General features: G+C 36.4%; 1 protein-coding gene and 1 long non-coding RNA gene across 2 annotated transcripts in view; both read left to right on the top strand.

Moving 5' to 3' along the window:
• The window catches only part of LOC135159777 (protein timeless homolog), a 328531-nt gene that overhangs the window by 291272 nt on the left and 14087 nt on the right, over positions 1-23172 (top strand). The window contains exons 15-21 of the mRNA XM_064115817.1: positions 7282-7356; positions 9260-9353; positions 9445-9643; positions 12189-12426; positions 18150-18250; positions 19366-19465; positions 21065-21199. Of these exons, the coding sequence (XP_063971887.1) occupies positions 7282-7356; positions 9260-9353; positions 9445-9643; positions 12189-12426; positions 18150-18250; positions 19366-19465; positions 21065-21199 (942 nt within the window). The remainder of the gene's footprint in view (positions 1-7281; positions 7357-9259; positions 9354-9444; positions 9644-12188; positions 12427-18149; positions 18251-19365; positions 19466-21064; positions 21200-23172) is intronic.
• LOC135159782 (uncharacterized) lies at positions 15981-17856 on the top strand. The gene is made up of 3 exons (XR_010298458.1): positions 15981-16507; positions 16677-17373; positions 17439-17856. It is a non-coding gene; the product is annotated as an uncharacterized LOC135159782 (long non-coding RNA).

Here is a 23172-nt window from a genome sequence, read left to right on the forward strand (position 1 = left end):
AGTTGATGATTATTCGGTATGCGTTGAGCTTGGGGGAGATTATTCAGCGGGATACTGCCACATTGAACGTGCCCTGAGATTATGACGAGAATTTTTGGAATGTCTTATTATACGCAGAGGGGGGATGGTGAAAATTATCGAGGGCTTAGAGAGTTTGAAATCCTGTGCACAATTTTTATGGAGATATTTTCGATGGTTATGAAACAATATTTTTATGATTTTTGTTAGCATCGTTTGGGCACGCTACCAGTACTCTCCGGCTACTGTTAGTTATAGCAACTAAAATCATCGATATGAACGATATTTCCAACAAATTTTCGAGTTAGTCCATCTGAGAGTGGGCCTTCACTTCGTGGCTTTCATTGATACATAGTAGTTGAACGAGCTGCGTGAAGTTTCTTCACTCGTGGAAAAATCGAACTACCAACTTCAAATTTGGACAAGATTTTGCATTCACTACTACAACTGATGGTATTGGAAATGATCGTAATCGAACCATTAGTTTCATAGCTATTCAATTTTCAGTGTACAATGATTATGTGGAATATTTCAAAATTGACTATATCGAGTTCATTTATTTAGATCTGAAAATTTTCGTCTCGATAGACTTACCAATACGAAACCTTTGAGATATTGTGTCTCATCAGTTGCTCATCCTTTGTCAGGAATGATTAGGGTTCACCTTAATAAGCTAACCGCAGATAATAATAAAAATTACAATAATAATCACAGTAATAATATAATGCTTCATAATAATTGTTGTAATACTAATTAGTTATAATACATAGGAAATACTGTTTAATCTTAGTATTATTTTCTTTAAGAGACTGACCGTACCCATTTTAACTTTAATTTGGGGAGAAAATTAAAGAGAAAAAAATGAAAGTTAAGATTCTCATAGTATTTCCATACTATTTAGCCTCAATAGGCTAACCTTGAGATGTGAGTCATCTTTCTGAATTTCCACGCGGATTGGTTCAATACTACGGCAGTTATACCAAAAAATTAAAAGACACAAAAATCATATTCTTTTAGTGGACTCCTTAAGGGATCTCAAAAAAAAATTTATGAGATAGATTTCCATCTGATTTTATCACTAAAAAAATTGCCGTTCTTTTTCGCTCAAGTGGTCAAGGTCAACGGCTGGTTCGACATGGAATACCTTGTACGTTTCATTAAAATAGGAAGAGGACACTTGAGTAGTGGTTCTTCTATGCAAATCCTTACTTCCAACCAATATTTCTCTAGTATAATAAAGATGGAAAAGCCAAAAGCCACGAAAATAAAGAAGGTTTTGGACAATTCCAAACTCCACCACCCGAGCGCCTCCTGGCATTCGCGAAATGCACTTGATAAGATAACTGTGCTTCGTGGATTCTGTCAGTGTGCCTCCGGACTTTATAATGGTCAATATTCAAAATGACGTCCCACCATCGAAGAGTCACACTCTCCACAACAGAACTGGAAAATATATTAAATTTCGTGTTTTCCGTTATGAAGCATCGGGGATGCTGTTATAATCAGGGAAACGAAACCATTGAAAATGGTACCTCGCTGAATCCTGAATCCCATTACAAATTTTTGATAATTGCACATCTTTTGTGGATTTGGGAAGTGGAAAATTACGGTGCAGTTTCCCTGCTGTGGGGTGCGACCTATCTGGGCGTATGTCATGAACTACGACCCCGAGGTTCCCCGTGGGTGCGATGTCGGCGCTTTGAGAAAAGTGGTGCCACCGAAACGGAGCGTCCTCCAACCTGCTGGCAGATTTGGATTTTTCCAAAACCGAGGAGACCCTGAAGGAGCCTGTGTATTTATCCAAAAACTATAACCTGAAAGATTGCTTTCCTTTACAATTACACCTCCAACCAAATCCATTCATTACTAATAATTAATCCATGGTATCAATAGATCAATAAGAGTTGACACGGGGATGTTCTCCCTTGGTCCGTCATCAATGTTATCAAGACCGCCGTGATGTATAATACCATCGATTAGCCGCGTAGTGCACTAGACCACAGATGCTCGATACAATGTGCCTCCGATACCCCACATATCGGATACTGAAGGTAACCCAAGGTGGAAACTGAAGGATTTTCGAGAATAATATACTATCGTCATCAGCACTCCATGTTCCTCATTAAGATTAAATTCACCGGATGAGAATTTACGACATCGAGTCACTATCAAACTTCATCTGCCTCGCTTGCACGCACTCGCTGTACTCAAACCATGGAATCTAATTCAATCTAACATACCGAAAATCCCGAGGGAAATTGCCAAGAGGAAATAATCATAATTAGTAGATATTATTCGAGCTACCTGGAATTTACGTTCATTCGAAATTCACATTCCTGTACATTCGGGCTTACTTCAACCATTTGAAATTCGATAGAAGCTATTCGAATAATGCAATCATCATTGTCTTCACGAGCTGATGAATTATTGCAGTATGCTTTGAAAGCAATCCATATTAATACTGGAAAAGATGCGGTATCCTGGAATTATCACATTTCGAGATGCGAGAATCGATTGTATTTAATTGATATTGGATTATGAGGTCGGAAAGAGTAAACACTGTTTCAATTTTGATTATATCAGATTATTATTTAAAATATCACTTCTGACACTATCCACTCAAGAGGCAGTACACACTATGAATGTTCAGTTCTATGAACTCAACTAACTAACGAAGTCTCGTGAGGCCCAGAGTTCACACTCAACCTCAGAGGGCAATATAGCTCCCTTCCCTTGCACCCATCCTGGTCCTCTTTGGTCACCAAACGTAATTGGAGAAAAGTACAGCGGATAATCTTCATGGGGATTCCCCTTTAGTTATTCTATGAAGGAGGGTCTCATAAAAATAAACTAATCAATATTTTCTACAATTGAAATTATTTTATAGCAGGATGGATGTTGTAGTTGGGAAAACCCCAAAATCCAACAATGGATTTATGAGAATAATCGGTGCCTATGAACGCCATTGTTGCTCAAACCGTCAAAGTGGCAGGCGCGCGACGTGGCCCTTATTATGTTAGTACTTATATATAAAGAAGATCCACCAAGAATTTCGAATGAAGAGTCGAATGAAAACTCAAATAACCATCGATTATCCAACAGTCGAACTCGAAAGTCAAGTGAGGACGGCCTTCGGGAGAATCAACGACAGATGGCGAAGCTGTAGAAATCGCCGTTAATTTGAAATCGTATATCTAATTCGAGTGAAAATACAATACATATAAAAAAATACATGTGTTATTTAGGGTATGTGTAGAGAATTACAAATCGCAAATGGAACCCATTTTTCGCCGGACGGAAAAAGAACCAATGAAGGAACAAACGGAAAAGGACAACAACGAGACACGAACGTCGCAGTCGCTGCGGCGCTGATGCCTTATAATCTCGTGGGAAGTTCTTCTAAAAATCAGTGAGCCACCTGGCGACGTCAGGACTATGGTAGAATGTCGAAGGTTATACTCCAATATTTTGATGAAGCAAATTAAAAAACACTAGGTGACGTTGCAGCCATACGCATGACCATTCGAAAACTAGGGTACCAATACAATAAAAATTTACTGGATATGAGTCACGTGGATGGAATGTGGTGATCGACCATATTGAAACGGAAAACATACAAACAATCAGAAATGAGGATCTCTTAACATATATTAGATGCTACAGTTGATAAAAATTGAGTGAGTAGTACATTAAAATTAGGCAAAGGCTCGCCAACTGTTCATCTTTAATTTCTGTGAAGGATGATTTTTTAGCTTCGTTTCTAAAGAACGGAGAAAAGTCAGGTGCAGCATCTAAAACTTCGGTGAGAGTTAATCTAAACTTTATTTGGCACAATCTACTTTGTATAATATAGTATATGTTCTACTTTTTTTAGTTCCCTCCGGTCCTATCGCTTGAGGAGATGACACACTAATTTTTGACACATCTTTTTTCTCCGTGCGGGGGCTTTTTCGTTTATGACGTTCATTATGGGTCTACTTACGAGATTGATATTTATGCGCCAATTCTCTTAATGGATTTTACTGATTTTATTTCATCATTGAATATTGCATGGGGTCTCATTTAACAGTTGACGGCAAAGGCATCGATTTGTGTTCATTTTCATTCGAAGTTTTTGGTGAACGAGATTACATTATCATGTTCATTACGAGGAGTTGATGAGAAAAGTCGATGCCTCGAAAGAGGAGTGATAAAATGGTAATTATTTATCATTATTGATTATTCCATTCGGAAACTTGGTTTCTGTGTGGTGAAACAATTTCCGTTCAACGTAACAGTAAAGTAAAAGCAGGATCAGAACTTTCATCAGCGCACAGTCGCCTGACACAAAGTGTTCGATTGGATTGATGTTCTCTTTTAAAAAAAAGAACTAAATTGAAGCTCTTGGCATTTCCAACTTCCTACATGTTCATTTATTAATTATGATACTGATAATGAGGATGGATGTATCGAAGTTTCATTTTTTCCCGCCTTTTTTTCTCCACGAGGGCGACCGCGTGCTGCTCTACGCTATAATCATAAAAATCATAATTGAAAATTCAAAAATACGATGAGTTCCGAATTCAAAGGCTACGGCTAAGCTAAGCTGCAGAGCTAATCAACTATCTGGGTCCTATAGGGAAGCGTCTCTGGAGTTCCGTCCAGAGGCTAGAGAGCGAACCGTCTTCTCCAAGTGGGTAAAAGGGAGAAGATCGGTGGCAGAGAGGGCGACGTAGCGATACAGTTGCAAGCAATCTTTTCGTCTCCTCGAACGTCGAACAAACGAGTAAGACAGCTGCGCAAAGCTGCCCTCGTGGTGAGCTTTGCGCAGCATTGTGCAGCTTTGCGCAGCAGTTTCCATCCGGAGAATGGGCAGGAAGGCTAGGCTATGGCAAGTGCACTGCTAGGGGTCAGGCAGGATGCTTAGGAAGCAAGCTTAGAGATCAGTGCTCAAGGCTTACCGAGCACACACTGCCTGATACGTGTCGTGCAGGCGCTTATATAGCCGATCAGTGGAGTGGGGTGGCGCTGTATGACGTAGCGGTAGCAGCTCTCTACTACAATGGCACTGAAGCGCCAATGTTTCGAAGTAGGAACTAGAAGCGTAGGTAATATGAAGGCTATTAGAGGTTATTATTGAGGACAATATCATACAAAATACCAAATTTCTGGGAAGTAGAATTTGCACGAGGATCACGGGTAGTTAAAGAGAAATATATAGTTTTTTCAAACATATAAAAGACCGATTGGATTTTGTCGAATTTTCCAAGTTTTTTTCGATACTACGAAAATGTCTAGCTACGCGGAGAGAAATATTCAATAGAAGTTACGTATTTTTTCCGTAATTCCGGAGGCATGTGCGGTTCTAGGCATTTGTCACGATACTGTCACGAAATTTTTGTTCAACGTTTCATAATATTTATCTGAATCGGGGAAAATTTCCCCGTTCATTGTGTAATCGGGGAGTGAAAAATGAGTTCCGTAATTTTTCCTGAGTATTACTCTTCGTGTGGTGGCATTTCCTTAGCATTTATGAAAGCTTCTTGATTTCTTTACTATGAACGGACTTACTTCCCTCCGAATGCTAACAAATTCATTGAAACAACTCTGAATTTCCAGAAAATTCTCGATAGTCTCGAGCTCCCTAGAAAACTGGATTCTTCTGATATTGAATTTTAGTTCTTAAGACCAGTGAAGTGCAGGGGACTACTGGGAAATACGCACAAATATTCTGACTTTCTGTGGAATTTTGAGCAATTCCTAGGATGTCCGGTCGTACGCGTAAAATAAATCAAGACGACCGTTCAAATATTTTGTTTCCTCAAGAACTCTTTTAGTTTTTCTTTTCTCTACAAAATAAGTCTGTTTCCCTAAATACAGAAAGGAAATAAATTTTTTTAAAAAATAGTTTGATCGAATAAATAGTAATCTTTCAAATGGGGAGCGGGTTCCGTCGTATGCGGAAAATAATACATCAAGACACCCGTTCAAATATTTCGTTTCCTCAAGAACTCTTTTACTTTTTCTTTTCTCTACAAAATAAGTCTGTTTCCCCAAATATAGAAAAGTCATAGTTTAATCTTTGTAAGATGAGTTCACGTACGTACAAATCATAAAATCTCTAAGTCTCATCCCTGGAAAATCCTTGTCAATATGGTGTTCTTGAATTCTCTCAAAATTACTTAAAACAGTTTGCCCTCTTTCTAACTTCGTGAACTGTTCGGAATTCCCTCAAAATTCACCACATTCCTTGCATTCCATTTGCCTTCCACCAATATTTCCCTATTTCTGTTACTTTCACATAAATCCTAGAGTTTCATCAACAGTTATAAACTTCCCTGAAATTTCCCCCAATTTCTAAACATTTCCTCCATTATCCCGCCTTCTTAAAGTATCGTTCAATTCTATCGAAATTTTCGGAAAGCTTTCCAAGTTCCGATTCCTCCAGAACTCTCTCAAATTTTTTGAAATCCTTCGACGCTTTCCTAAACTACCTGCAGATTAAAAAATAATCCGTTCACATTTACAAAGTAATTCATAATGGCAGAAAATCTACCACGAAATACTGATCACTGAATGAAATCGAAATTCATAGTCATCGTGAATTGGATGTATTCATGCAACATAAAACTACTCTCCAGGTCAATCCATTAACCGTTGCACAGTAGTCTCACCGGACGGGTAGTTGTGTCGGAAATGTCGAGCTTTCAAATAAATCCCTCCTTCCCTTCTCTCTCAGTCCATCCTCACTTTATTCGTTCTCCCGCCGCCCCTTTCATTTTTTTATCTTCTTTAAACAAACGCTGAATCCCGTCGCCGGTTCTCCATTGACTCAGATAAACGAAGTTTTTATTATTATTATTATTATGATTATTAATGTATGGGTGACGATTGCAAATGGGTCTGGGGAGTTTCTCACTTCCGTCTCCATTTAACGCTCCCTCTGTTCATCTGTCATTTAACTTGGTTTACGAATCAGTATTTCTCTGTGATCGTAACAGTCCCCCACGTCGAACTTGTTACAACCTGTTTTGTTCGCCTGGGATGCGTGTGTATGTATACGGTAGGGCCTCTATTGCAATACAAGTTGCCAACTATTGCTTCACATCCATGGAGTTTTACCCAGCCACTAAACATCAAGCGAGTTTCGTGTAATTTCCGGCTTGTGAATTTCCCAACTTGCGATCGAAAATTATTATCAAAGCCAACGCGAACATATGTTTGTGAGCTCGTTCTCTGTTTGTTGAATTCATATATATTTTGTTTTTTTGTTTTTTGTTTCAGTGGTTGAGGAAGCTGAGGAAAAACCGGAGGAGAACGACGAAGAGAACGTTGAGAGCTTTTTGAATAATGAAAAGGGTCAGTATATTTAAAACATTTATTTTGTACTGTAGTGTTTTGGTGACACTGAACTCGGAGAACACAATTTTTAAACTCTCACGGATGGCGCCCCTGCACCGCGGAATTTCGTTACTAAGTAAAGAGCACTCCATACTATCCCATTGAAAATTTGATTCTTTCAATGGTTAATTTTTGAAGTTGAAATGAAAAAACCTGAGGTACGCCAATCGACTAAATTAATAAATAACAAATTAATTATTGAATAAACTAAATTTTTCCTTCTGTCATTCAATGCGTAGAGTTCCCGAATTTTTAGTGATTATTTTTTTCATCCCAATTTCAACCAATCAAATGGTGGCATTTCCCGTCACGTGGTACAAGTAAGAGAGTTTTACTTCGGATATTTTTCGGATATTTCCCTGTTTGTTGCTAAGCAATGAAAATATCCGATAAACAATTTGTACGCGTTTCAAACCCCAAAACTGTCATTACAAAAAATCAAGTTCAAAGACTTTACCTCGACATGAGCAGATTTGGACGGGAATCCTTGGAGATTATTGATCAAAAAATTAAAAAAAATGTTCCTAATAATACAGTGAAGACAAAAGCCACAATTTGGAAATAATTCTCTGCATTTTGTGCAGACAAAAAATATACGCTGGAGAAGCCAGGACTACGAGTGAACAACCATACTATATGACGTGAAATGCCACACATTTAATTGTTTGCAATTGGAATGAAAAAAATAATCCAGCCAAATACCCCTCGACCTTCAAAATTAATCGGATATTTCCCGAGAGTTTCGTTGCGTAGCAACGAGAGGGATAAGGTTCGCAGGTTAAAAAACCCGAGCGCGAAGCGCGAGGGTTTTTCTGCGAATCTTATCCCTCTCGTTGCTACGCAACGAAACTCTCGGGAAATATCCGATAATTTTGAAGGTCTTGGGGTGTAACTACTGAAAATTTGGTTAATCTCACGTCGTTCCTCAAAACGGTATTTTTCTTGACGTGTGGCACAACATACTATCACTCACTAGAGTCATAATACACTACTTTGGTGTCACTGTCATCACTTGTTATTTTAAAAAAATCAATAAAAGGAGAATAATGTTTTTTATTTTGAAGGAAATGTATCACTCATAAAAGATAACGTTCATATCATTATATTACTCTAATACAAAATTGAATAATGCAATATTTAGGAACGAAAGTTCATCTTCATGACTTTTCTTTTCCCTTTCATTGTTGAAAATGTACCTGCAAAAATTACTCCATCCCCTCTAAAATCCAAAATATTGAAGTGCCTGTGGCAATAATTTCATGAGGTATTATTAGAAGAAATAAGACGGGCAATCGAAGCGAGGAAATATCACCACAGAGAAGTGAGGACATCGTCAATCGTAAAAAATACTGACTTCAGAGAAAAATTCAAAAATAAAGGGAATAGAATATTTCGTAGTACATTTCGTTGTCTCAAGGCCTTTGCACGTTGGTCAGTTGCAAGTTCTCGGAAGAATTTGCAGAAAATTTCGGTGAAATTCAGAATAATAAATTGTACGTTTCATCACTCCTTACACGGTGGTCATAAAGTGCCGTTTCACGGACTAAAGGATTAGAACAAATATCTGAGTAATGGATTATAATTAGGACGAATTAATGATTCGTTTCAATATCCTGTAGAAATCGATATGAAATCGCAGTTTTATCTCTTCGCCAATCGGAAATTCATTTCAGATAGGAATTGATTCACTTTTCGGAAAGAATTATGCACGTCAATGAGTATAAACTCTTCCAGTGAAATGAAGGTATTATTGTTTCCCCCGGGAAACAATTTTCGTCCTTTTGTCGCTCACATTTCTCTCAAGTCCTTTACATATCAACTCCCTGTGAAATGTTTAATGGAGAAATTCATTAATTTTTAGATGAGACCAATGACGAGTTCGACGAGGAAGAGCAGGCTGAGGTAGACACGCAGTATGAGGAAACGAATTTCAATTTTGATGAGTTCTTGCGAAGGTACATTTATTCAATAATCCTCGAGAGCTTTCCCTTCCCTGCGGATTATAGGGGGGAATGGAATTAATTTTTTGCCTCTTATAAATTTTAGATTTGCTAATGTGAGAGTCGTGAAAGCCCTGGCTATCCTTTTATCTCACTTTGAGGAAAATCCCGCTGACATCAATCATTATGTGGTAAAAATGCTGCACAGAATTTCCTGGGACTCGAAAATGCCGGCTATGATTTTCCAAGCTTCGATCTTCAGGACTTTCCAGAAAATTTTGGACTCCAAGTATGGAGAGCACAAGGTTAGTAGTGAATACTATTTCCTGTGATCTATCTAATAGGACGAAATTAGCTCTATCCTGAGGACGGTGATTTACCGACTGGATACGTTCCGTTTGACTACTTTCAGTTGTCAAATTTTGCAACTAATTAGAGGAATAAAATTCGACAAATTTTATACATAGTTAGTATTATCTAAATTAATTTTCGGAAAGTGTGAATATTTCTTTAGGCATTTCCTTCTTATAAACAAATGATAAAACTTGTGTCCGAGATGGTGCATTAGCTTTTACGAAGTGCCAAAACGTTTCGTGGCTGGTAGTTAATGACTCAACGCGTTATTGTGGAAAGAACGTTGTAAGATTTTGGTTTTCGGAAAACTCGCGTGGCCTGTTACAATAACTAGGGAATGATTGGTCGATCGCTGGTCGATGCTCGGTCGCTATTCGATTGGCACTGGATCCTCAGGCGATCGCCACTATATTGTTAGTCAATCTTCAGTCGATCAATTGAACAAAGATCGACTAGCCATTGACTTGTACTTGACTGGGTACACAAATCCATCCCGCCATTGAGTGATTTGTCAGTCAGTGATAATCGATTCATACAAGGCAATCCCCATATAATTCATGGTGGGTAAAACGTATGGCAATGTCGTATAAAAATGACTACTAACTCGAACATTAATGTGTTGACAACTCATTAGCGCTGTAGCGCTGCTAATCAATCTTGTCATGCAATAAAAATGTCGCAGAAATACGCAACAATAATTGTATCTTCGTTTGTGATAAAATACTGACATATTCTATGACATTATGGACAAATAGAAATTTCAAAATTCAACATTTTAGTGGATAGAACTTCCGATTCGTTTAAGATGGCCAAATGATCATCATATGATGATACTGATCAGTAGATGACGGACAATTCCCCTCTTTTTGCAGTCAGAGATGATGTTTTCATTATGTCAATTAGGTTTCACTGTTTCCATTAAGTTGGAAGAACCTCTTAATTGCTTATGGGAATTCAATTCTAATTTATATGAAGACATTGATTTTAATGACGAAGCAATGAAAATCATCACATAAATCTATCTTCACCTAAATTAGAATTAATTTCCAACAAGCAATTAAAAGCTACTCCTAATTTAATTGAACAAGTGGAAATGGATTCATACTAGAGGAACCACAGCTCTAATTTCAAAAAGATGAGGTCTTTACACAAGTCAGCACTAAATCCTAATAAAGTATTTGAAATGATGAGAACGTGCCATAGTAAACAATCTTTTAAAATAGCCTCTCATCATTCAAAGCGCAATGCTTGACTGCTCTTACATTTAGTATCTTCAGGTAAGTCATCTAGATATATTGATGTAAATTTAAAGTCTCCATTTGACCCGTCCGGTGCAACTCATGTCCATTCTTCTTCCTCGCTTTATAAATTACGATCGAATAACAAAAATAATATTGTAACTCCGTTTTTTCATGATATTTTTACTCCATAGCAAGATTAAGCTTCAGCGCTTCAGCGCCAATTGTTCGTGAATCCGAGTGTTATTGTGACTCTCTTTATGGTTAAGGGAACATCATCCAAATCAAAATCGCATCAAATACGAAATCTCTTCCTCTTTTAATAAGAATGGATACAAAAATTACCATAATTTGATAAGACTTTTTTTGTCAACCAACAAATTTAAAGTATCAGCATCTGTACATAAGATTTCTTACAGTGTCGATTTAATATTAAATTCGTAACTTTCATTCCTTTAAATATTAACAAATTATTTTTATGTACTTAAAGTTTGGTCCATTTGAATATTCGTTCACTGTATAAGGAAAAGTACAGGCAGACCTTCTCAGCCTGGATCACAATTTGTTTCGTTGGCTTTGGAAGTTTGGGCAGTACCACAGGATGTGGTCAAAATCTTGAGATTTTGCTCCACCTGAACAGACAGAATTATTAATAAATCTAATCCGGTGTAATAATGCCCCTAGATGTTAATGGTTGTCTGTGATACGATCGACACTTACAATAGATTCTCTGGGTAAATTACACTGCTTATGCCAAGAGTGGAACGACTGTCTAGAGCATAATTCAAAGTAATTAGCGCCTTTTCTAAATTGTTTGTTGAGTGTACTAAAATCATGTTTGTGGTACTAGAGCAATCCTCTATTCTAAAATGACTTCGATAATGTGTGTAGGGAATGGGGAATTTGTCAGATAAATTGTCTACCGGGCTCGCCGCTAGCCTGTCAGCAGCTTCATAATCTCTAATTCGTCCGTAAAACTTCAAGTCATTTCTGTATAGTAAATGATTTACGATAAATAGAGACTTATTCATGAATTCCATGTCAGAAAAGTGGTTCAGAGTTGTTAGCAGATGAGAATGAAAGGGCTGACATTCCACAATTCATTTTTAAAGTTACTTCCAAAGTTTGACAAATCTTTTCTCCATCGAAATTTTTTGAGTGGTCTTACCAAACACAGTTGTATTTATTAACGTTATTCTCGTTTCACGAGGCAAAAAAAATTATCTAAAAAGTAACTCCAACTCGTGAAATGTTCCAGGAGTTGCAGAAGTTTGCCATCTTCATAATTCGTCGTTTCGCTGAAACTGCCGGAAAAAACCGGAAGGCGTACATGGAGCTACTCTTCTGGAAGAATACTCGCGAAGCAACTGAGATGTTGGATGGCTATGACGTTGAAGTTGGAAATAATAAAGTTTCCAGTGCCGTATGGACAGAAGTAGAAGAGGATGAATTACGCACTTTGTTCATGGAGCATCAAACTAATAAGTACACTCAAGGTAATAAAGAACATTGTTTGAGTAATTATTTCCAGATTGATGGTCGAATGATGAGAAATTACCTCACTAGCTCGGCCTTCCTCCTTGAAACATTGCTTAGAGGAGGAGCAATTAGTAACAAGATCGACACTGATAAATTTGAAGCAAAAATTCATTTTTGTTAAACATGCGTGAAGAATAAGTTTTGTGTACTGGTTTGCCCTGAAATTAAAAAAAAGTAGAAACAAGTTGGCGACCGATGCTATTCTATAGAAGTTAGGAGACGGATACTTTACACGCTATTATTGCTTATTCCTTCATTTCTACCAATTTGATTGGTAGTATGGTCCGAATGGATCCACAACAATTCAATTTCAAAAATGAAAACGTCGATATTCGCGATGTGAGTGTGACCAAGGAGGCAGCAAATGTTTTCTTTGTAAAACAACGAAAACATTTGTAAAACAAAGAAGACATTTGTAATATCAAAAGGAATAACGAATAAGAAAAAAACATTTATGCAAAAGGTATAATATCTCTGGAACCGCTTGACCGATTGCGCCCACTCAAAGTAACAGGCTTTTATGTTATGAGAGCTCGATGTGTACAAAATTTCAACTCGCTATTCCTATTTTTTTGTTAATTTATGATGTTCATATCGTTTATGATGTAAACACTTAAAAACGGTGATATCTCGAAATTCAACCCGATAAAATGTGAATGTTTTGATCGCTATAGATGGGACCGACATTTTGACAAAAAATTGAAAGGCTTGCAGTATTTTTTGAGATATTGAGGAAAAGGGAAATTCATAAATATTGCTATATCTCAGGAACTACCGGACCGATCGAGCTGAAACGACTTATCAAAGTAAAGGTCAATGACAGCTATCATATATTGAAAATTCAGATTTTTAGTTACAAATTTTATCGGATTTTTATACAATTATCTCAAAATCAATCTTCACAATGGCGAATTTTTCAGTGCATACACACAGCCTTGATATACAAAACAGCGTTTTTTTCGCGTTCTTGTCGCCAACTCTTTCACGCCACCGTCTTTGTTAAAGTTCATACCATCGATTTAATTCTCAATTTTCTAATCGGCGCCAAGCACCTTGGTTTTGCGCCAACTATGTTTTTTCCATCATATAGAACTATTATTTAACATTTAACAGACCAATGGATAAAGGAATAAGATAATTTTTTTTATCTCCAATTCATCTCTTCAAATGTTGGATTGACATATTTTGACCAACATTTGTTACAATTCATGCATCCCCACTAGTCAGTACAATGAGAGAAAAATATAATTTCGCCCGTCATATTGGTATTGTGGAAACAAATGCTTGAAATTTCTAATCGTAAATCCGCTTCAAATTCTTATCAGAATAATATGTAATTGCCAAAATTATGGGCTTCTATCAGTGTAACCTATCTCCAAGAAGTCAAATTCATCTGGCAAGCCAATAATTTTCACAATCCATTCGAAATAGTAAAAGACATCCGTTAAAATATAATAGTCCTTCTGGAGTGGTACTGCCGAGATTATGCCAAAAATTCTCTTGCCGATTAGGAAAGCAGAACCGCTGTCACCCTGTTTCAAAAAGATGAATGATTTTTTGCACTTTTTCTTACATAATAATGTTCGAAAGACTTGGCGGTTCTAGGCTGAATAGTTACCATTCAAAATGTATGGCTCTGGAGTTTTTCTAATCGATTTTATCAATACATCATTAATTTCCAATATATTATTTTTTACTTAACGTGGTTTGCCATGAGACATCGATTCATCAAATAGCTATTTTGGTGTACATTTGAGTATTTTGAAGCCATTGTAATGTTGTTTCAATTGAGGAAAATTGACGAAACTTTCAAAATTTTCGTCCCAACCTTCTTTGTGCAGTGAATTTAGTTCTACAAGTCATGGGTTTACAAATATTCCGTGGTGTTCAACATCTTCAATAAACAGTGTATCCGTAATTATTGATTAATGCAGATTATTTCATAATAAGTGAGGAAATTTGTTTCTTCTTGACTCTTATCATTATATCCTATGATGAATAGCGAAACCACTGCGTGCTCCTGATATATCTCATGTAATATTTGTGTGACACATAAATGTGATGATAGTTATGCAGATTCACGACTTACGTTACATGACAGGAGAATGAAAAGGGTGTTGGGCAAGAACTGATTAGAAAAAAGCTTTTCCGAAAGTGACAGTAGAAAAAAAATCTCAAGATGATTGCTGTCACGAAAATTCGTTATTGTTTATAAACGTTTCGTTGTTGTTTATAAATCAATAATTAATTTGAATAGTTGGAACATTTCACCTAACAAATTTACGTTCATATTCGAAACACGTTGCATATTGTGAGGGAATACCGTGTTGCCAAATCAGTGGAGCCCTCGCATTCAAGCCATTCAATATAGAAAGACTTTTTACATCACTACCTACATATTATGGACCTGACTGCTAAACAATGAATTGGCATCTTGTAACTTATGTGGCAGATTATGTGAGCCATTTCCAAGCTTCTTTAACTAGTTATTCAGCCTTTTTTGGAGAAAATTTTCTTGGAAAATTACAAAAATTGGTCCAGTGCAGATCCAGGTCTTCAGCTCAACCTGTTAATAAGTTACCAGCTCCAGAATCATCAGATTTGACGAAGGTGAAGAAAAAGTGGGAAATTCGTAACGGCCGAGTATTCCTAATTCTGAATCACAACGTCGTAACGGAGACGACGTGATCCCCGTTCAGTCACTTCAGCTCCGAGGTATCTTGGTGGAAATATATTGCTGGAAAAGAGCCAAATAATATAATTTACCTAAAAAATGGCACAATATTTTTGATCAGGAGAATGTTGATAAAAACAGACATTAAATTTCCTAGCAATGATGCCAGCGGTTGTTATCTTGAAGGATTTGTTGACCTAAGTAGTAAGAATGTATTCAAAAAACTCTATCTATCTGAAGATATGTCGGCATCATTGAGGTTGGGGGGTTTTCGAAGGACCTTGCTCTTTACCCATGTTCATCTGTTCAGATGAAGTCCGTTTTTATTAGTGTTGAGAATTAAAATTATGAAATGTCGATGCTCTACAATTCATTAGCAGTAAATTTTCTAATTATTGAGAAATATTATTTTTCCACGCTTGGAAAAGCTAAAAACAATAATTGACTAAAATTGATGATTTATAAAAAACAAATAAGTTTTGCCAATCATTGATGCCGATCAAATTCAAATGCATTAAATGAATAGATAAAAATGAATAGAAGCAAAAGGGAATGATTGCAACTAACCTCCCTTATTTTATATACTCCCTATTATAATTTGGATTTTCCACTGACACCTCATATCTTCTTCGTTTTTAATGATAATTTCCATTTACAATGGATATTTATCTTGGTTGATTAATTATTCTAAGATTAATAAAATTTTTAATCGACAACCGATAATATTTTTATTGAGGAATAGGGGACATACAGGACAATAGTTGGCGACCCCTTCCTCCTTCCCACTTTGATGACAAATTGCCTACAGGAGTAGGGGCGATACATGTTGAGACCTGTTGTTTTCGCGCCCATCAAAGCGTCAGCAATTACCGTGAATAATTGTACCTATTATTTTTAGCTGTGTATGCGTGCGGTTAAAACTTTTCTTATTGAGATCTGTAATTTAAAGTATCTTTTCAAGACGATATTCAAGGAATTAATTTGGCTCCCGGTTGATTAGTCAATCGACAATATAGTGTACTGTGTCTTAACATACAGAAGTGCTTTATTACGTTTGAGAATACGATCTTTCAATTTTCATGTTTTGTGTTGGATTCGATCGAAATTTATCAGGTAAGCAACAATTTAGCTGACTGTATTAATATCTAATTGAACGTTTGGGGCGAAAAAATAATTTATTGAAACTTTTTTTAGAATGTCTGACGAAAATAGTCAGAACCAGGGAGAGTCTTATCCGATTGGCATGTTTCTGAATGAATTTGACGAGAAAGGAGAGGTATTAGTAGAAGTTGTGCCATCATCGTAAACCATCTTGGCCACGGATGAGCAATTGACATGCAAATGGCTAGAAAAGGAGGCAAATGGTATGGATACATTAATTAAGATATTACATCCTTCTGCCATTGAAGTATTAAGTCACGCAGGTATAATCAATCCTTACTCTTTAGAGACAATAATCTATTCCTTTTTTATGAAATCTAATGGATGCATATTTCATTTTGTCCTTGTTTTATGGCTTTTCTTTTTCATTAGAATCCTACACATGGGGGACGTAGGCTAGAATACGCCTAGAATAAATGTCCTGGATTGGAATCCACTGACTCAGAGTCTTCACACCAGCAGTCTTTCCTTAGGTCGAATGACATGGCAACAACAATGCTTTGCAATAACCGATCCCTTCTCTTACCTTCTGTAGGTGAAGAGACCCTGGCAGAAACTATCCAGGAGGCAAGTGCAGACGTTGACAACTCAGTGCCACGTAACGAGGGGTCAAATTTGCCAACATCTGCTGGTATTAGTCGAAATCTAAGAAATGGTTGATTGCCTACTTCAAGACCTCAAAAAAATGACGCCCAATTTGCCTATGAGACAGTTGAGACTTTACGCGCCCAAGCAAATGCAGAATTAAACGGAATGAATAATCTTGAATAATTTCTATGGTCAATTTAGTGATAATTTTCCACTAAATATTTGATTATTTGTAGAATTCCTAACAGAATTCCATACATTGACGCAGGAGCCAAAGTTATTTTGCAAAACTTGTGAAATTGTAAGATTGTAAAACGAAGTTTGCAATGCGATAGTGAAAAGATATTTTACAATTTAACGGTATCTATGAATAGAAAAACAACTGTTGATGGAGCAAAGGAAAGATTTTATACAGGCAATCTCAGAAAATTTTGAGAAACACAGATAACAGCAGAAAGCACTGAAGAAACAGCAGACTCTAGTAAGCTTTCTTTGACCACATATTGACATTCTCAACTGTAAATTTCATCTGCTTGCTTTTTACAGGAATTTCTTCGAAAACATGATACAAGACTCAGGAAGTTACGAGGCTGATATAAAAAATATTCTAGGCAGACTACTAGCAAAGGCTGCGCAAGTCAACTATAGTACAATGGGGAAGCAGGTTCCAGATGTCGCAAAATTAAAATTTGTAGATACCAGAATATATTCCCGCATGGAAGATATTTTTCTCGTTATTTATCTTCTTGCCAGTACTTATATTGTTATGGTTTTTTCATTAATTTTCTGTGGCTTGATTATATTTTCCAAAAATACTGAACGTAAACTATGAAATGCGTAATTACTCCTTCAAAATTCGCAGCGTTATCAATTACTGATTATCTGCAACTACGGACAGAGAAGGTGGCTATGCAAAAAGGAAAAAAAACAGCCACAGTAGTTTTTTTTGTTAGTTTGAATGGCATCCGGATACGTATAAAAAAACCTCAACTGTATTAAACAACAGTAACATAGACCATTGAATATAAGAAATGTAAAATAAAATATTCAATTTTATATTTAAAAAATATGAATATTGTGACTGACTTAATAATCGGACTAAATACATAAAAATGGAAGGTTAATTGCTGATTAATTATTGAACCACCTAAATGCACTATCCCAGATGTGAATCGGTATAGATTTATTGCGGGACCAACTCCAACACCAACTCCGTTTTGTATATTCCCAATAATTCTCACACATAATTATTTTCAGATTTAGTCGATTGGATTTTGGAGAACCTCATCAGTGATAATCGCACAAGACGTGGAGTGATAAAGAAACTCAAGGAGCTCCACTTGATTGTAAATTCCAAGGTAAACACCTCCTACCGTCAATTAAAAATCCACCGACTAATTACCGTGGCTCACTGCTGGCAGTAATTAGAATTTTTTCCAAGTAAACGTACAATAAAAGATGAAAGAAAAAAGCTCAGAAAAGGCCAAATAGGAAAAACGAGACCGTAAACTCTATGCACTTTTTTCCACTCCCCTCGAGTATAACAATTCCAAGTTTTTTCATCCCTGCATCAGTAAAGGGAGGCTTTGTTTTAATCGTTCACTGAATAAGCATGAATTATCACTCCCACCAGACAATAACTGTAGAGACAAAACGGGAGAAGCTCGATTGTAGAAAAAAAAATGTTCCCATATTATTCGTTGAGTTAAAATATCGATATCCGAAAGCAGTTTTCACTGCCAATTTTTTTTCTTCCACATTTTTTCCAAGCATTCACTTTACATCTCACCCCTTTTTCCCCCAACGATCACATCCTGGCACTACACCGCACGCGATTTTTCTCATCCGAGTTTTTTTACATTCGTACAACGTTCACACCCACAAACAAACAACATCAATGATTTAGCAGAGAAAATAAAATATCAATAGGATGAAAAAAAAAATAAAACACTCAGGGGATAACTAAATTCTCAAACGTTGAGCATATTCCAAGATGGGGAAAAAAATGTACGAAGAGAGAAAAATATTTAAGGAAAATTCGAGGTAAAATGTGGATCCGCTAGGGATTGAAATTCCAGTGAGACAATCCCCCAGAAATTTTTGTTCGTCTGATATGAAATTACTTCACCTCCGTCGTTCCAATTTCTTTTTCTCATTGTCTCGAAAAACTTTTTCATTTCTTCATTGTGAAATGCTACTAACCTTTGAAATAATATGTCCAAATGATATTTTTCCTGGACGTAGAATTCAAAGATGAAAACTTTAAGGAATTTTACACATAGTTTCATTTTAACGTGATTCATGGTGCTTTAGTTGTTTCCTTACAATTCTTTCTCTTCATATTAAACGTAAATTTAGAGTTCATTATGAAAAGCTTAACTTTTTAACGGAGGAGGAAAAAAAGACGAGGAACCTGGGGAAGAGGAAAAGGTAACCGAGTAATGAAATTTTCTTTTCATGCTTTTTGTTTCAGAGAGTAAGAAGTGAAATACAGAAACGTCTACCCAAGGAATGGGGAGAGGAAGAAATTGCACAACTGACGGAGATGTGGGACAAAGTGAAGGATGATGACGGTAATAAAAGTAGTCTCTAGTTACGTTGGAATTAATTTTTTCCTTTTGTTGTGTCAATTGCCTCAGTTGTTCTATCGGCAGAAGAAAGGTCCGTTCGTGAAGTAGATCTCGATCAGATTAAGGGATGATACATCGGTAGAAGCGTTAATATTACTCATCAGATTTTCCCCATAATTGCGATACGCGATAGCATTTTGGACCAATAAACCAGGCTTCAAGGATTTTTTTGGTCGAAAAATTCTTATCAAAGGTTTTTATGCTTCTATCCCTTATATTAATGTGAAGGAAGAGAATAATTAAAAATTATCCCCCAAATTCACCCCGGAACTATTGTTTAAACGATATTTACAGAGCTATTCACATTGGAATACGGGCTTTCATCCTTTTTCCTTTTATATCTAAATAAATATTGACATTAGAAGAAAAACGTCAATGTAGAATTACTCCTCATGAAATTACAAAAAAGATCTGAACATTTTTTTTTTATTCTAACAATCGATTTGGAGATACTTGCACATGGAGGCATGCGTTCTTCTTACAGCAAATAAATTCACACACAAAAACGAATATTATCATGCACTATTATTTGACAAGTACATATTTTTACAACAATTTTTTTGGAACAATGTATTACTATTGTCATTACTATTATCCTGATTTTTGTTATTATTATCACTGAATACGCTTCCTCTCCCTAGCCATCCGAAAAGATATCCAACGGAAGTGAACATTTGAATTTCATATGTAGCATATTAAAATTCAAATGTTCTTCGATTCTCAAAGCTCTCGGAAATTCAGTATTATTGGGATCAACATATTACGATATCAACCCTTCATAAGTTACACCGATTTATAAGTTGAAAACGTTGATTTATTGCATAAAATAGTAAGCCATCTATTACTTTGGTTTGTATTATTTTCTTCTTGAAAACAAACTAATTTTCCAATGTGCTATTAAAAAGGATATACCCCCTCTCCTTTTCCTGCATTTCACAGGGGGTGACTCCTGGAAAATATTAGAGCCTCAGAGAAATGGCATTATCAATAAAGACACTACACATGTATTGTGCTGCATTAATTATTAACATATATTAGTCTATTTTTGAAATTTCAAAAATACATATAATAACATAAAAAAACGCTCCGCTATGAATACGGATATTTGGATGGGAGATAACTCACATAGTACTCATCGTGTTTGATGATACACAATTAAATTAATGGAAACCTGGTGGACACAATAGTAAATTTAATTGTTGACCTAGTAATTATTACACTGGATAATCAGTCAGTCTAGGTCAGCTGTGACACACGCCTTCACGAAACAGAATAAAAACTGATTATTCTGATATTAGGAATTTGAGTTTACAGTTTAAATTCGGGAAAATTCCAACAGAATCAGAATTAGAGAAAAAATTTCCGCTTTAACATAATCGGGAATCGAGGAGGGGTCCGCCAGTATCGCGTCTCGCACTCTTACCGACTGAGCTACGAGGAACCACAGAAATCCTAACAAGGGAAGGGAAGTGTTCTCTTCTCTTGTTTGATGCAAAAAAATTCACCAACAAAATTACATGATTAAATTTTTATTAAATTCAGATCCAGTTGAACTCATTCACGATGGCTTGAGGATAAAACGACCAAAGCCTAAAATAAAAGAGAAACTTTTGGAGTTGGGATTGGTTCAGGACATAAAGGAGCTTCGGAAGAAACGCAAGAAGAAGAAGAGCGGCGGTAAGTCTTTATTAAATCTTCCAATAATTTTTTTATTCTTCACTTTACAAAACAATTTTGTCAAGTTACCTTATTGTTCAAGAATTCATCTGTTTGTGCTGTCCTCTCTACTCCATCTTAATAATTGGTGTTTTTAAAAAATTATTTCGGAATTGGAAATCGTAGAATAATCGTAATAAGACTCTCAGGTTGTTATAAGACAAAAAATCGTGGAATCGTGGAGGTCTCACAGGTTACGTAACTGTGTGTTTTATATAAATCGGCTTAAAGATTACAGATTGTTGTTATCATCGCTCCAATATCCATTTATTGTTATGCGGTGTTTTCAAGGTCGCATCGTACTTTCACGTGAATCTTCACGTTACGCTCCACTTTTTCTTCTAACATTCAGGGTTTCCATTCGTTGCAGTTCAGAAAATGACTGAGTGACGGCGAGATTTACATAGTGTCATATGAGTCATATTTTTTTCGTTTATGAAGTCTATGGCTTAGCTGGAGTGAAAAGCCAGAGCTGTTGACGGAGGTTGGAATATTGAGTGTTTCAAAATTTTCGTAGATTTCATGTCCAGTACTTGAAGACAATCATCGAAGAAATATATCGCATATTCTACCTGAAATTCATCAGGTGTTGACCCTGCTGTGTTGAAAAATTAACGCCAATTTTTTAGGAATAAAGGTAGATAAAAAACTGTCGCCAAATTTTTTTCAGATTTTTCAAATATTTCGTTGCAGAGATAACATCAGTAGCATAACTACTGTGCTATTTAGTCGATTTCAATAACTAAAATAAGAATATCTTCGTCTCTTAATGCCCTATTGAGATTTTGATCGCAAAATGCTATCGTCACCTGAAGAATACATTAAAACAGGAGAGAGAAGTCGGAAAAAGTGGATAATCCGTCAACATTTCCAGTCTTGACGCGAGATAAATTTCTTCGAAAATGAATATTTTTTGCAAGAGACTGCGTGATAGGTATGGGAGGACAATAAACTTAGGGAGAGAAAAAAAGTGACAGATGAGAATGACCGTAATGATGGATCGCCTTCTTCATCGTAGTCTCTCCGTAGCTCGGGTGCTGGAATCGAACAGATGGACAGCTCTTATGATGCGAAGTACTGGGAATTCTGTACAGAATTTTGTATTGTGTTTGGAGAAGAAATGAGTGGCCAGATGTTATTACTTTTTTAGTAGGAGTAAATCATTTGAAGACGGAATCTAGTGGTAAATAGTAGAAAGCGAAATTAAATATCTCCGCGAATGACGGATAGTGTAAAAATTTCCGCATCTCAGCGAGCCTTTTGATCGGACGTCCGGTATCTGGATCAGCGTAAAGAGATTGTCATACATCTTAACCCTCGATTGGTCACCATATAACGGAGACGCAGCGCCCCAGTTAGGAATTGGGCTAAGTCTCTTTCTAGACTGGCGCCGCAGCTTGGGCCTAGCGTGGGATATTCTGGAAGTGAAACATTGGATTAAGCTTAGAAAGAACGGCTTGGTCCAAGGGTGAGGCCCAACATAGGCCCATCAGTATAAAGCAGGCCTGATCGAAACTTATCTAAACCCAAGACTCGCTTTGACCATCAGGTCTTGAGATAAAATAGACTGGAAGTCAAAATTAACATATATTTATGTTATTCTCCATTTACAACATTATTATGCTCTCAAGCTGCTGTCTATGCTGTCTATGCTATCAAGAACTTATATGTAATGTATACGAAACTTCGTATTGCATACATTAAGTCGTGTTGGTGGTTTCCATTTAATTGATCAACTTGAAATTAATCAATCATTAACATGAGACAATTATTGATTTTTTAAATGAAAATGAAAAATAGTCGAATCCAATCAATTTTCTATAATTTTTCTATTGGTATGACCATTGGCTGAAACCAAAGCTATTTACGAAACTTCCTAGCCTCAGATTGGCATCACCGTCGATTGAAACTGGATCTATAGTAAGAAATACCGG

The sequence above is a fragment of the Diachasmimorpha longicaudata genome, chromosome 2, assembly GCF_034640455.1.
Source record: "Diachasmimorpha longicaudata isolate KC_UGA_2023 chromosome 2, iyDiaLong2, whole genome shotgun sequence".
In the NCBI taxonomy this organism is placed as follows: Eukaryota; Metazoa; Arthropoda; class Insecta; order Hymenoptera; family Braconidae; genus Diachasmimorpha; species Diachasmimorpha longicaudata.